General features: G+C 45.5%; 2 protein-coding genes across 8 annotated transcripts in view; one reads left to right on the forward strand and one right to left on the reverse strand.

Annotated features, from left to right (window-relative positions):
- The window catches only part of kidins220a (kinase D-interacting substrate 220a), a 29,497-nt gene extending 26,160 nt beyond the window's left edge, over nucleotides 1–3,337 (forward strand). For all 7 annotated transcript variants that reach the window (XM_061300788.1, XM_061300792.1, XM_061300793.1 and 4 more), the window contains 3 exons: nucleotides 583–804; nucleotides 1,216–1,437; nucleotides 1,604–3,337. In XM_061300788.1, coding sequence (XP_061156772.1) covers nucleotides 583–804; nucleotides 1,216–1,437; nucleotides 1,604–2,380 — 1,221 coding nt within the window. In that variant the 3' untranslated portion in view covers nucleotides 2,381–3,337. The remainder of the gene's footprint in view (nucleotides 1–582; nucleotides 805–1,215; nucleotides 1,438–1,603) is intronic.
- Nucleotides 3,338–4,419: 1,082 nt separating this feature from the next.
- id2a (inhibitor of DNA binding 2a) lies at nucleotides 4,420–6,361 on the reverse strand. The gene is made up of 3 exons (XM_061300795.1): nucleotides 5,870–6,361; nucleotides 5,719–5,780; nucleotides 4,420–5,123 (listed from the first exon to the last, which is right to left on the reverse strand). The coding sequence occupies exons 1-2, from the start codon at nucleotides 6,239–6,241 to the stop codon at nucleotides 5,724–5,726; spliced, it is 429 nt and encodes a 142-aa protein (XP_061156779.1). The 5' UTR covers nucleotides 6,242–6,361; the 3' UTR covers nucleotides 4,420–5,123; nucleotides 5,719–5,723.
- Nucleotides 6,362–13,720: the final 7,359 nt, after the last annotated feature.

Consider the following 13,720-nt stretch of genomic DNA (forward strand, 5'->3'; position numbering starts at 1 on the left):
TTTATTTTCTTTTTTCTTTTTTCTTTTTTTAACAACAGTAACAATATAATAGTCTCATGTCATCGGTGAGCTATTTTAACAACAGGCCTGCTGGCTTTTTGTGTTTCACAGTAATTTATTGCTTATGTTTTTTAAAGCGAAGAGAACCTTAAAAAATAACCGCATATTAAATCACTATCGTAATATTGAAGGGAAAAAAACCCTCCAATTTGATTCTATTTTTTTAGAATACCCAGACACACGTAGCAGCCTCCCTATTAACAAACCAGTCGTGTTTTTAGCAGACATCTGATGCTGAGCTCACATCAGAGCAGCTGGAAAGTGCTGCGTCCTTACAGCTTCATGCACTAAACCAGTGTTGTGTTGCCAGGACGCAGCCAGCTCAGCCATCTGCTCGAAGATGGCCGACTGATATCTGGATGAAGGGAGGTCATTGTCAGGGATGAGTGGACTCCCATAAGGAGCAGCTCAAAGTTCCTCTCCTTGCTTGCGTGTGATTTCCTGCTGTTGCCTTGTAACATCTTTGTTTGCATGATCTCACTTGTGAGTCTGTGTCGAGTTAACAAAAATCTTCTTCCCGAGGTGATGGAACAACGGCACGCCGAAAGCCAGGCTGTGCTTGAGGACGAGTCGCGAGCTGCGAGCGAGCAGGGCAACAGCGTGTTCAACGGAGGAGAGCCGGCCAAGCGCTTGGTGGGGGCCCAGCGGGAAGCGGGGACCTTCAACCTCAACTTGAGCTTTGAGGAGCTGAGCGGAGGAGGACTCGAAGAGCCCCCGAAACCCAGCAGCATCTCGCAGTGGCCGGTTAGTCCTCGCCCTGCCGACTGTTCATATGCGACAACCGCAAGATATGACCTGGTGCAGAATGTACATTTTGTAATTGTGATAATCCGGTGTAAGCATATTTAAATGGGACATACGCGTAAGGACGTGCTCTTAAAAAGTGTCATAAAGCCACAAAGTCCTCTTCATGTCGGCCTCACGCACCTTACTCATGTAATGGAGTGAGAAAAGAGCACAGCAGAGGAAGTCAGTGGTTAAAAAAAAAAAAAAGCACACACAAGGGGCCTCATGGTTGTTATTTTCACCTTCAGCCTGGATTTGCAAAATCTCAGACACATCAGCAAATTCTGAAATGATTTTTTTTCCCACACACTTGTATTCGTTTAAATTAGCTCAATTACGTCGTGGCGTTTTTCTTTGTCTTGTCGCCAGGTGGCGAGTCTCCGCACCACAAGCATGTCCAGCCTCAACTCGCAAGAATCGTCCAACAACATCTGCAGGTTGACCGACAGGCAGCAGGCCGAGTACCGTGACGCTTACCAGGAGTACATCGCTCAGATGGCCCAGCTGGACGTGGCGGGCGGCGCCAAGGAGAGGCCGGGGCAGCACCAGCCTTCGACCTTCCTCCAGGCTGCCAGCTCGGACGACAAAGTGGTGGGTGGACTGTCACAAATTCAGTTGCCTTGGGAAACACTTTTTGAACGACTAACTTTGTGTATTTTGGCACCAAATGTTAAAAAGATTCTCTCTCCAGAGACCTTCCATCCAACCGCTTCTGTATATTTTCATGTTCTCATTGAACTCTTTGGCCATTTCCCAGGCGAAGGAAGGAGCAGACCAAGATGGCCGCAAGCCTTTCGTCAAGAGAGTTTCCAAGGTGACTGAGGCCACAGAGGTGCCCACGGGGGCTGATGCCCAGCTCCTCGATCCCATCAGCGAGGAGGATGAGAAGCTGGACCACAGCGCGAGCTCCAGAAACAACGCGACCGAGACGCGCCTCCGCAAGCTGTCCAGCGATGATGACTCAAGCCCGGAGGAGGCGGACAACACCACGCCGCTCCTCCAAAAAGAAGCAAAAGCCAAGTTCTCACATTTCCTCACCAAAGGGCTTTTGGATCGGAAGGAGTCCAGCGACCGCTTCCCAGAGGAGGCGGCGGGAGAACCCGGCTTGGAGAGGGCGGCAGCGAGGTCAGGTGGGATGGAGCTGGAGCTGGAGGGCCTGGTCAAGAAGCGAGGCGTTCTCCCCAGTAGCCTGCAGGACGCCGCCGTGGCCCGCATGTCCATCTGCTCCGAAGCGGCCTCCGAGGCCAGCCTGATGGCGAGCAGCCCGGACGAAGGGTGGCCTCCCGGCGGGATAGGCAACCTCAACCGCAGCGAGAGCAACACCACGCTCAACAACAACACCAACGACGCCAACTCCAACACCAACAACAGCAGCTGCCAACAACAAGAGTTCACCACTTCCCCCTCTGGCGTCTCGCCCTCCGTCATCATCGCACCGGGCAGCGGCAACACCACCGTCACCACCGCCACCGTCCACCACAACCAGAACCTGCGCTCCATCAACCTGGGAGATGAAAGGGAGAGCGTCCTTTAAGATTCTTTTTAGTTATGATTCAATGATCATTTTTGCCAATCAATGAATTAATTTGCGGAGTGACTTTCTAATTTTGATGGTTATGCAACAGTGACCCAAACGTCTAATTCAAGTGTTTCATATTTACTTGTCAATTGTAAATTAGCTTAACAATTCTCAATCTTTCCCCATTATCTCCTAATGCGGCATATTTAATACCACGCTTCCCAGTCTACGTGAAAAAAAACATGTTGCGACACATTACCGTGCGTTCGCCCAGCCTCGTGAAGCTTTTCGGTACCATCTCCAAAGCAAAATGATAAAATCTGTGATTTGCGATTTATTGTGTTTAACTGAGACGCAATGTGCAACTTCTGACTTACAAAGTGCAATGCAAAGCCGCTTTATTTCGAGCCTTGGTCATGTGACGTGTAATAGAATGTAATCTGTTAGGATGGAATTGTAGAAGCTGTTACTTGTTAATGGTAATATTGTACTTTAAAACAAAGGTGTCAAACTCTTTTAACGTTGTAATTTTGACCATGATTAAAAAAAAAAAACACAGAACATTGGTTAACCAGAAGCTGAGCTGCACTGGGTTTGTTTATGAACTAAGCATGTGGCGTGATCTCGCTCCTTAATTGCTAGTTTTTCGTGGGCCACGTCTGATGGTTGGAGTTTGACACCCAGGCTTTAAAGAAAAAAAAAAAGTCTAAATTAGGAATGGATTATAGTGCAGATGTTGTGACATTGTGGTGCTTGTTACCTAGAGATGATTTGTGAAGTGGTGAAATGTAACATGTCGAGTGTTGTGTTTGCTGGTATCGACATTTACTCAGTGGTCATGTGGAGTAGTGGACTATTCTGTCAAAGGTATTTGCATGCACTCCAAGGTTCTGCTATATGATGTTCTGTCTGCTAAACATTGTCAAATTATTTCATTATTTAAATCAATACAGGATATTCAAATCACTGGAATGACGTTCTTCTTTTTTTCTCTCAATGCAGGAGAATCTGATCTTTCAAACTTACCTTGCTGAGAAATATTTAGTTGCCGTTAAAGAAACACAAGTCGTCCGATAGATGGCGCACCTTCCCTTCTAACAGTACAGCGCATTGGCTGCTGCACAGATGCTGGCTGTCAACCGTCTCAGTGAACCCCCCCCCCCCCCCCTCCCACCTTCTGAACGGGGTACATGCAGGGTACTTTTGAGGACACTAATAAGGTACTTTAATGACTTTTTAAGCACCTTAGCAGTAATTTATCACTTACAAGTTTCTACATCTCTGGCCTTCCTCTTTGGGGATTGCATGTAGTCTGCATATTTGTGTGGGCATTTACCACATTCCATAAACATGTGAGTTCATTGAAGACTCGAAATTCTTCACGGGTGCGAGGGTAAACGTTTGCCTATATGTGAGCGGCAACTACCGAGTGTACACAGCCTTTCGCTTCTGTATCGGATTGAGGATATACATAATCCTAATAAGTTTCATATTGGACACTTCAGTATGTCAGCAACAAAGCATTCAAATGGTTCTTTTTACTCAATTTGTTTGCAACTGTCACATTTGCCAGTCAAAGATACATTTTTATAATTGTGTACTATTTCCCCCCCCCCCCCCCCTCTTATACATATATTCCTCCCAACTACACAACCAACAGCCCTTTTAGCTTTAATGTCTCGGCCTGTCACGCTAAGCCATCTAATCCTATTTACTCTACATGGCACCCAAGGAAGTAAAAGTGCAGTCAGCGCGCCCTACATAAGCGTTTTATGCAATGGTGCGCCCTGAGGTGCTGTTCGCCTCGTTGGGACTGACGCACTGTCTTCGCACTATTCTGGGTCACATAGCAATGGTTGGAACAAGTTTTTGTTTTTTTTAAAGGAATTTTGATAGTATGCATGTGTCTAAAGCGCAGCAAAGAGTTGTGGCTATGTATATGAGGTTTTGTGAGTTGAGAATTTTTGGACTGATGTGTGTCGCATGAATTGCTTTGGTGCAGACCCACAAGCCACAGGTACCCCCCCCCCCCCCCCAAAAAAAGGAAGGCATGCTAAGGTTGCTTTTGTGATTTATTTTGTATAAAAAAGGTACAATTTACATTACTTTTATAAAAAGTTTCAGCATAAGTACAACATTACACTTTTTGCAGAAATGCCTGCAACTATACAAGATAAACTCTCAAGAAGAGTTCACAAGGTGTCACTTTTTTTCCACTTTTCTTCTTTTAAACGTCCAGTCCTTCATGTGCCAACAATCCTGACAATACAAGACTAAACTTATTTTTTTTGCATTCTTTTCTTTTTCTTTTTTTTTTACAGTAAATAACCAAGTTCCCACCTCCGCAAAAAAAGCGAAGACTTTAACAAAGTAAGGGAGGACAAGAGGAGGAAGGTGAGGGGGGGAATAATAATAATCAGCCTCGTGACAATAATCTCATTTTTCCTCCCACAACTGGGAATATAACGCGCCTTCCATTTCAAGAAAGGACTTACAAATAATAATTAAAAAAATCTTAAGTTAAATAATAATAATGCGGGAAAAATGCACATCACATCGTAAAGATTGTCCCATAGTAAGCACAAAGTCTCATGATGGAGGGAGGAAAAAATAATCCATCAGGCCTGGAGGAGGACAGAGGTTGTTGGATTTTTTTGTTTTGTTTCTGTTTTGTTTTTTTAGGAAGGGGGAGGAAGCCCTGCATGCTCCCCAGGTCCTGTGAGATTTTTTTTTTTTTAAACTTGTCTTGACCAAACACCTGCAAAAGATTGAGAGAAAAAGAAAGAGAGGCGTGTTTAGAAAAAGGCAAACAGGGCAGAGAGAAAGATCGGACAGACTGGCGCCAGGGAGGAAGCCGCATACTTTTTTAACATTTAACCAAACACTCCCAATACTAAGCAAACCCTGCACTCCAGATGTACACACACACTCACACACAAGTTTAGCCTCCAATCTAGGGAAGAATCATCGTAATTGCCGCTCAGCTGGCGCCTTCCCACTTCTTGTACCAATTATGTGCAGACATAGTAGCGAGAAATCCAAAACAGCCATTATTTTCCTCTTTACAGATGCCCTTCATTATAGAGACGCGAGGCTAGACAACTGCTACTTTATTAACCCCTAAGCAGCCTGTGCAAGTGGACATATTGCACGCGTGACTGCAGCAATGCTTTTTAATGCACGAAAAGTATAAGCATATGGTACGGTTGGGATCCTCACTGACAGGATGCGCAAGCATATTGGGACGCGATCGGAACAAATGTTGTTGGTGATTGGGTTGCGAGGGGGAAAGGAAAAAAAAAGCCTTGGACTTGGCCGGCATGCGTGAGCAGACAGGAGTCCAGACTACTCACCGCCTTTAGCGATGCAGAGTCCGGCTGTCATCTGTCGTCAGCTCGGATGGCAACTCGGGAGACTGAAAACAAACAAACAGAAAGCGAGCGCACCAAATGTTATTTACGCGTCATGCGTCATAATGCAAGCCGGCCGGGGAGCGGGTTGTACCTGTAGCGAGAGGATGCTGATGTCCGTGTTGAGGGTGGTCAGCGGGGTCCGGGATGCAGCCGGGGGAGGAGCCCCCTGGCCCGGCCGCGCGGGGTGATGCAGGCTCGTTCCCAGCGCGACGTTGGAGTCGAGCGCAATCTGCAGGTCCAGGATGTAATCGATGACGTGCTGCAGGATTTCCATCTTGCTGACGTTCTTGTTCTGCGGGATGCTGGGCACCAGCTCCTTCAGCTTGGAGTAGCAGTCGTTCATGTTGTACAGCAGGCTCAGCGGGTCGTCCACGGGGGTCTTGCTCCGCGACAGACCCAGCGAGTGCTCCGACAACGCGGCGGTGTTTTTCCTGAAGGACCGAACGGGGCTTATTGCTTTCATTTTTTTTTCCCGAAGTTAAATTTAAGTATCACGCGAGTTTTTCTCTTGTCCTGCTTCTTTTAAGTCCAGTGTTGTCAGGCGGTGGTTGTTCCGACTGGATTATTAGAGCGGCAGTTTGCTTTATATAGACAGCAGGTCCACTGCGAGATGGAGGCGGGAGCAAATCGCCGATTGGGCAGAACCGACGTGTCATTCCAAGAGCGCTCTTTATTCTATTGGGTTTTTACGCAAAGTTCCGCCTCTTTTCCGCTTCGTTACCGGTGGCAACGCGAGCGGGAAGGCGGGGATCCATCCGGCAGCCTCGGCAGCTCCGGTGGGCAATTTGGAAAATTAAGCTCTTACCTGTTTGTGATCAAGAGAATTAATGCTGCACAAGGCTCGCAATTGACTTTGACAAGGCGCGGCCAATAACTGCAGAAAAACAAACTTCCCCCTGCTATGACTTGCTTTCCTCCAAATAAAAAAAACCCAACATGCATGGGGGCAAAGAAACCCATGGGAAATTGTACAGGGTGTTCGGAAAGTCACCGTGCCCGTGTGTTTTTTCTTATATTTACCTATGTATATTTATTATTCATTATATACTACCAAACCTGTCTGTTAATGAAAGTGCGCACGCGGCGACTTTCCAAACACGCTCTATAGTGCGCGCGCGCGCGCGCGCGTCTGACAGTACACATTTAGAAATAAGAATAATACTAAACATGCACATGAATATTTTCTGTGCCTTGACTCAAACGAGACCAGGCGCGTCGGATTAATCCACGCAAATCCAGACCGGTGTGAACTTTCTGAGGGAATAGGTACAATGCGACGTGTAAAGTCAGACCCATTACAAACTTTATTCTTATTATTCAACATATTCAATTTCGTGCTAATGCATGTAAATCTTTCGTTATCTACAGATTATTTCAGTTAATTGCGCACAAAACATGACATTTATAGCGCGTATGCTCCCGACAGCTACTATTAGGCACACCCTGCACCTGTACATATCCAGTTTTAATACAAGTGGCTGACAATTCGTGCGCTTTGCACATTTTTAAACCCATTACGATATATTATAGTATTACCTTGCTACATGTACAATAATAGCCTATTCTCAGCATGCACCGCTATGCAAATTACCACTATAAAAGATCAATTAATACCTTCTCTGACAATGCCGATTATTACTGAGCGTTGGTGCTACCCGAATTATTATCTTTATGACCGTCATCATACGTACTCCACTCTGAACAAATTAATTGTTACAAATTCTTTTGCGCTGGTCCTCGGTTAACGAGGGAGTATCTTTCCTTCCGCAGCGACGCAACTTGAGCGTGTACGGAGTTCGGATCGCGTCATAACGCACTAACAGACGCTAAACGTCGTCATGTCAAAATTGTGGTGCTATTTCGTAATATCGAAATGTCCTATGTTGCCGTGAAGGGAGGACCACCTGTGTTCAGCGAAACCCGCTGTCTGCCTGGAGCAGAGAAGGTAAGGAGACTGGCGCAAGAGCCTCATTGTAAGGAGCGCCCTCTCTCTCTCTCTCTCTCTCTCTCTCTCTCTCTCTCTCTCTCTCTCTCTCTCTCTCTCTCTCTCTCTCTCTCTCTCTCTCTCTCTCTCTCTCTCTCTCTCTCTCTCTCTCTCTCTCTCTCTCTCTCTCTCTCTCCTCTCTCTCTCTCTCTCTCTCTCTCTCTCTCTCATCTCTCTCTCTCTCTCTCTCTCCCCCCCCCCCCCCCCTCCCTCTCATGCAGACTCTCTGGCGCCGCCGTTGTGACGTCACTGGATTCATAACAAGACCCTTTGCAAGCCCCTCGAAGCGCCGCTCAGGCGGTTTCCATGGTCACCACGGGTGTCAATTCGGGGAGGCCGTACATCTTCTCAGCTGATCGACCCGAGGTCCGAACAAACGCGTGCATGCATGTGCGTGCACACACCGTGGTGATGGAATGTTATTTTCGTTACTCTTGTTTCTCTCTCTTTCCCCCCCGTTCTCTGCCTCTCTTTCTGTCGTTCTCTCTGTCTCTCACACTCGATCTCTATCTCTGGAATAGTACAGTGTGTTTAAAGTCCAGTTCCTCCATCCAAATAGTAAACAAGTACAGCACACAGAAAAAGTCGCACTCAGATGTCACAATAATAGGTACACTTGCACAATGTATAAATAGTACATATAATATATTATTTCACAATTTGTATTTAAATGATCATGATAGTTAAGGGGGTTATTAAATATGAATAAATACTACAAATGAATACGATTCTCTTTGAATTCATTAACAAAACTACTGGTAAGCCGCTTCATCTTAAACGATCTAGCCAAACAATTAAGAAGCAACCTTGCTCTTGTTTCAATCCCACAAAGCCGTTGGTCAGCTTCCTCTATTCCAAGGGGAATTGAGACCTGAAATGAGGTTATGAGAACTCCTTTACGGTCACAAGTCTAACGGCAGAGCTGTTCGTGAGAGTGTTTGCGTTTATCCACATGAAATATCAGCTACAAGATGGTCACGAGCTGAAGAGCGACCTAGCTTGCATCATCGGCTTTAGTGCGCTAAAATATTGATGGACCAGCCTGGACACCTCTGAAGTTGTGTTGGAGCTAGCATCTGTGCTAGCTTTTCTGCTCAGCATTATTGGCCACATGCTCAGAAATAAATAATGCTGTCCCATGCAGGACAAGTCAGATTAGTTATGTTTGTGCTAATGTTTCTGGTACTTAAATGCAATGAAAAGATCCAATTCATTCCTTACTGTTGCTTTAATGCGTGTCAGCACATTTCCCCTTTCGAATGGAACGGCCCACAATGTCTTGCAGTGGCCTCGCATGTAGATTTGCAGCAAGTGAGCATGTTGAAGTGGTCAGGTGGATCATTGAACGCATCACGACGACAAAGGTTCTCACGGCCATAATCGTCTTGGCCTCTTATCGCTCATCCCTCCTCCTCCATCTCATCGGCTCACCGCTCAGGATCAGACGGAGCAGCAGCAACACAGACTGCCTTTCCCTTTCATATCCCCATTACTTTCTCTTTTGTCATCTTTCAGCTTATCTTCCCTGCACGTCATCTCTCTCTCTCTCTCTCTCCCTCAGTACGCTTTTGACACCTAATCTGCTCTTTCCTCCAGCATAGACGCTCTTCAACCTTTTCAGCAACAAAAAGTAGTTACTTTTGAAGTAAAGAGTCTTCAAGGCGCACGCTAAGAGGCGGATCCGAAATCCGTTGAGTTTGCCTATTCATCTGTAAAGCCAAGTAGCAGTTCATTTGGGATTATTACAGAACTATTTTAATTGTGGAGTATTCTGGGAAGGTGAGCAAAAGCAATATGAGCAAGATAAATACTGTAACCTGTCAAAGAATTACCGTAATTTTCGGAATATAAGTCGCACCGGAGTATAAGTCGCACCAGCCACAAAATGCCCAAAAAAGTGAAAAAAATAACATATATATGTATATAAGTCGCTCCTGAGTATAAGTCGCCCCCCCACCCAAACTATGAAAAAAAAACGCGACTTATAGTCCGAAAATTACGGTAAACAAAAAGAAACAACGTAATGCATCACAAATTGAATGTGCAGGGGCTAACTGAAGCTCCAAATGCTTCATGAATCAGTCGTGTCATTTTCTGAGCCCTCTAGATGCCATTCTATTCAACATAGCACACTGACTTGACATTTCTTCAACCCACTTCTTGAAACCAACGTAGAGGAGACGTAGAGAAAAATGAAACTGGTTCATGAAGCAAATTTGAAGCTTCATTCAATTTCCATTCACTACTTATTCTGGCAGTCAGCAGGAGGTCCACGGCGGCAGATTTTTATTTATTTTTTTACGAGGAGCACAGTCCCCCTTTGCGAAAGCCGGCATAGGGTAACGATCATTTATTTTGATATCAGCAAAACAGGACCAACCTTTAGCTTCTATTAATGTTATTAAAAAAAGAAAAAGCTCCAGTGGGAGCTTCTATACGACTGTTGTGTTTTCACGCTTCATCATACGTGTGTGTGTGTGGTTGTATATTATTGGGACTTATTGGAGTAACAAGCTAATGGAATTAAGGTGCTGGGTTTCACTCGCCCTTGCCAAGACTGAGCATTAAAAGGATGAATAAATAGCGCTCGCTAAGTAGATGAGATGGCGAAACGGAAGCAACGCCGCGTTGTTTACGCGGCCCGGGAGCCAGTGAAAGCGGACTTGGAATGAAATTAGCAGACAAACAAGTTAAAATGCTGAACGCAGAGGAAGTTTTCCCCCACGTGCGAAAGAGAAGAAGAAGTGCTGGAAGCGCACCTAACGACAGCCTCTCCATGGAGTGTGAGGATTTCTATATTTGCCAGCTAATTACTTACATGAAAAGCCCAATAATAAAAAAAAAAAAGAAAAATCCAAACATTAACCAAAAATAAACGGGCGTTTTGTTTGCGTCCTCCGTCAGCTGTGCCAGCAGCGAGTCGTCTCCATTACACATAATTCATGTGATGTTTGTGTTGCTTGCCGGATTAGCTGGGAGGCGTTGCTGTTGGCGCACGCTGTAAAAGGCTCTCATCTGTATTTTAATGGACTAAGAAGCAGTGGGAGGACATGGCGCCATGCCACAATTACACACTGAAAGAGGGGCCTCCCCTCTATGCAGCAGGTAATCTGTTTGTGAGAGGCTTTTTAGCCGTATAAATGGAATTAGATGACGGTTTGATGACACATTAAAAAGGCAACTGTGCGCGACGACATGTTTACCAGGTTTCCGTATTTGGTCGACCCGAATTAGGAATTTGGTGCCATTTTTCTGACGTGAGCAGGAGTAGAAATAAAATGTGTGGTCAGGGGAGGCAAGTGAGGATATGCCTCACCTGCCATCATGAGAGGTAAAAAAAAATAAAAAATCACAAAGGCAAAATGCTTTGTTTTGCCGATGGGACATAAAACCATAGAAAAAGGCACATATTGAGGCAGGTAGTACTCTGACACACTGAAGGGGGCACATATGAGCGAACAGCTGATCACTACTGCCCTATTTCTTCCTCAAGAGGTAGAGTAGACCATGCATGTCACAAACAAATCACACATCTCTGTTATTTTTGTACCCACAATTGAATTGGACTGTGAAGTGATGGAGGACTTTGATGACAAGAGTGATGATGGACGAGCCCCTGCTGTATGTCTTGGGAGTGTTGGAGAAATACAGCTGTTGTGAAAAGCCAGCAGCTCAAACATATGATGGATCTGCTCTGATGGCATCAGAACTTAATGAGCTGCAGGCCCAAACAAATCCACAAACAAAGGTAAAACAAGTCAAGTTTATTTCTATAGCCCTAAATCACAGGCAAGACTGATGAGAAATAAAATAACTACCCTTTAGGGTTGATATATTTATAAATCTGACTCTTAAGTAGTCAGCCAGCACCTTAATTCTACTGTTTTATCTCAATTAGTAGAGCACAGGCCTCTGCCAAGGTTGTAGTGATAACAAAGGTGAGAAGAAGCTAAAGCGTTTGTGTGTTGGCATCCTACTTCCTGTTTAATAAAAGTTCGGACCGGATTGAAAATAAGATAAAATAATTAGTGCCAAATAAAATACATTTATTGTACTGATGCGCTGTTAATCAATTGTGAGTTGTTGACTTGGTTTCATGATGTCAAAACAACATGCTTATATGTTGTTGCCGAAAAAGCTTGCAGATGGCCGGGGCTGTGCAAGGAGGCTCTTTGGAGGCCTTTCACAGTGTGGCTGGAGGAGGAGAAATCTTTTCTTCTATCAGCAGTGTTGACATTGGGATGGCACCTAATTAGGTTTAGGCCCAGCACAGCATGCATGCTTAACTAGGCTGGCCTCCGCCTCAGGCTGCCGCACTGATCCCAAGGTGACTGCTCCGCTGCAGTCCACCAATGATACTCCATACTGCTCATGGATTTTCTCTTCTTCAGAGATAACCATGACCTGGTTGTCACCGAAATTTAGTTGAATTGTGTCATTTGATTCCTGCCACATAAATCCAGCCTCAGTCCATAAAAATGAAAATAAATACAGTCATGCAGATTATATGCAGAAAAGGACTCCTCTTGAAGCTACTCCTATTTCTGAGAGCGTAGCATCAAAACATGTTTAACGCGTCACTTAAAGGCTCTTTTCATCTCATGCTGGACTTGTTTTAACTTGTAGACCCATCTCTAATGGAGCAATAGACAATTGCCAACGAAAACAAGGTCTTAAATAAAGCCAACGTAGGCACTGTAGCAATTGAAAAATGAGAAGGACCAAAACAATGAAAAACAGCAGTAACAAATTGGAAGCAAATGCTTTTTACGGATAACAAGGAGTTCAACTTAAGTTTTATGTGTATGTAAGATATATGGCTTTTGGAAAGTCATCTTTGAACTACGCGGTTATTTTTATTTTTTTCGAAATGTCTCCTTTTGTCATTTTAAGTGTGACAGAGGGAGGCTGACAGAAGTTGTTGTTTGAGATCCGTTTCACACTTGTCTTCCTTCCACGAAGCTGCGCTTTGTGGCATCATAAACAGCTTCCTTGTGTAGAATCCCCATTTAACACCCCCCGAACCCCCCCCCCCCCCCCCCCCCCACACACCAACTACCAAGCAACCCCCCTCTGATTCCATTTCCGCTTTATTGCCAGTTGGCCTTCATTCAAGAGCGATGGTCAAGCTCAAAAGAGGATATGAGCGGGAAAAAGAGGATGCAGTGCAGCTGAGTGCGTGCTGACTAACACAACGCGATACTTGGACTTGCGAATCAGTGCAATCGGGTGGTATGTGTGAGGGTATAAAAATCTTTCTGGATGAGTTCAGGTGCATTTTAAGAACTTGAAATATGTTTATAGCATGTGGAAGGGCTTAAATTAAATGAATAGATTTATTGATATTGCAGATTTTCACGTGTGGACTCTTGAGCATCCGTGCAGGTGTGCACTGTTGTGAGGCACATTCTTCTTGTGAGGGTATGTGAGAGGCATGGAAAGAGGAAGGGGTGGGGGTGTAGTACGAGGGGGCGTTTGGTGTGGGGGTCCGGCCATGTTCAATGGCGGCTCCTTTGAGCGCAGAAGAGGGGAAGACGTCGGAAGAAAGAGGGCAGAAGAAGAAGAAAAGCAAGCCACCCAGGCTTCATTACCATGTCAATCTGCAGAAAGAGAGCTGGAGTGGGAGAAGCGGGCCGGCCAGGGCCCAGCAGTGGGGCCGGATCCATATGGTGCTGCCGGCTCGGGAATGAATAGTGAATGGATGGTGGAGCGGCTGGGCTGCTGGAATCTGCCTCCAAGCCTTTGTGAGCAGGATGACCAAAGACAAGAGGGAGCTCTGCAGATGGCCCGGGCTATAAATAGGTAGCTAGTCTATCTCTGTGCTGTCACTCTTATTCATCCCCCCTTGCCAAAAAAAAAATCTCCCTCACCGACCCAACCTCATGTGATGCCGGGCCCAGTGTAAAGTCCCGCGCTCTCGTCACACGGCGTCACATCACCACCGCGTCTTCTCGTTTT

Source organism: Syngnathus typhle, linkage group LG16 (assembly GCF_033458585.1).
Source record: "Syngnathus typhle isolate RoL2023-S1 ecotype Sweden linkage group LG16, RoL_Styp_1.0, whole genome shotgun sequence".
NCBI lineage: Eukaryota > Metazoa > Chordata > Actinopteri > Syngnathiformes > Syngnathidae > Syngnathus > Syngnathus typhle.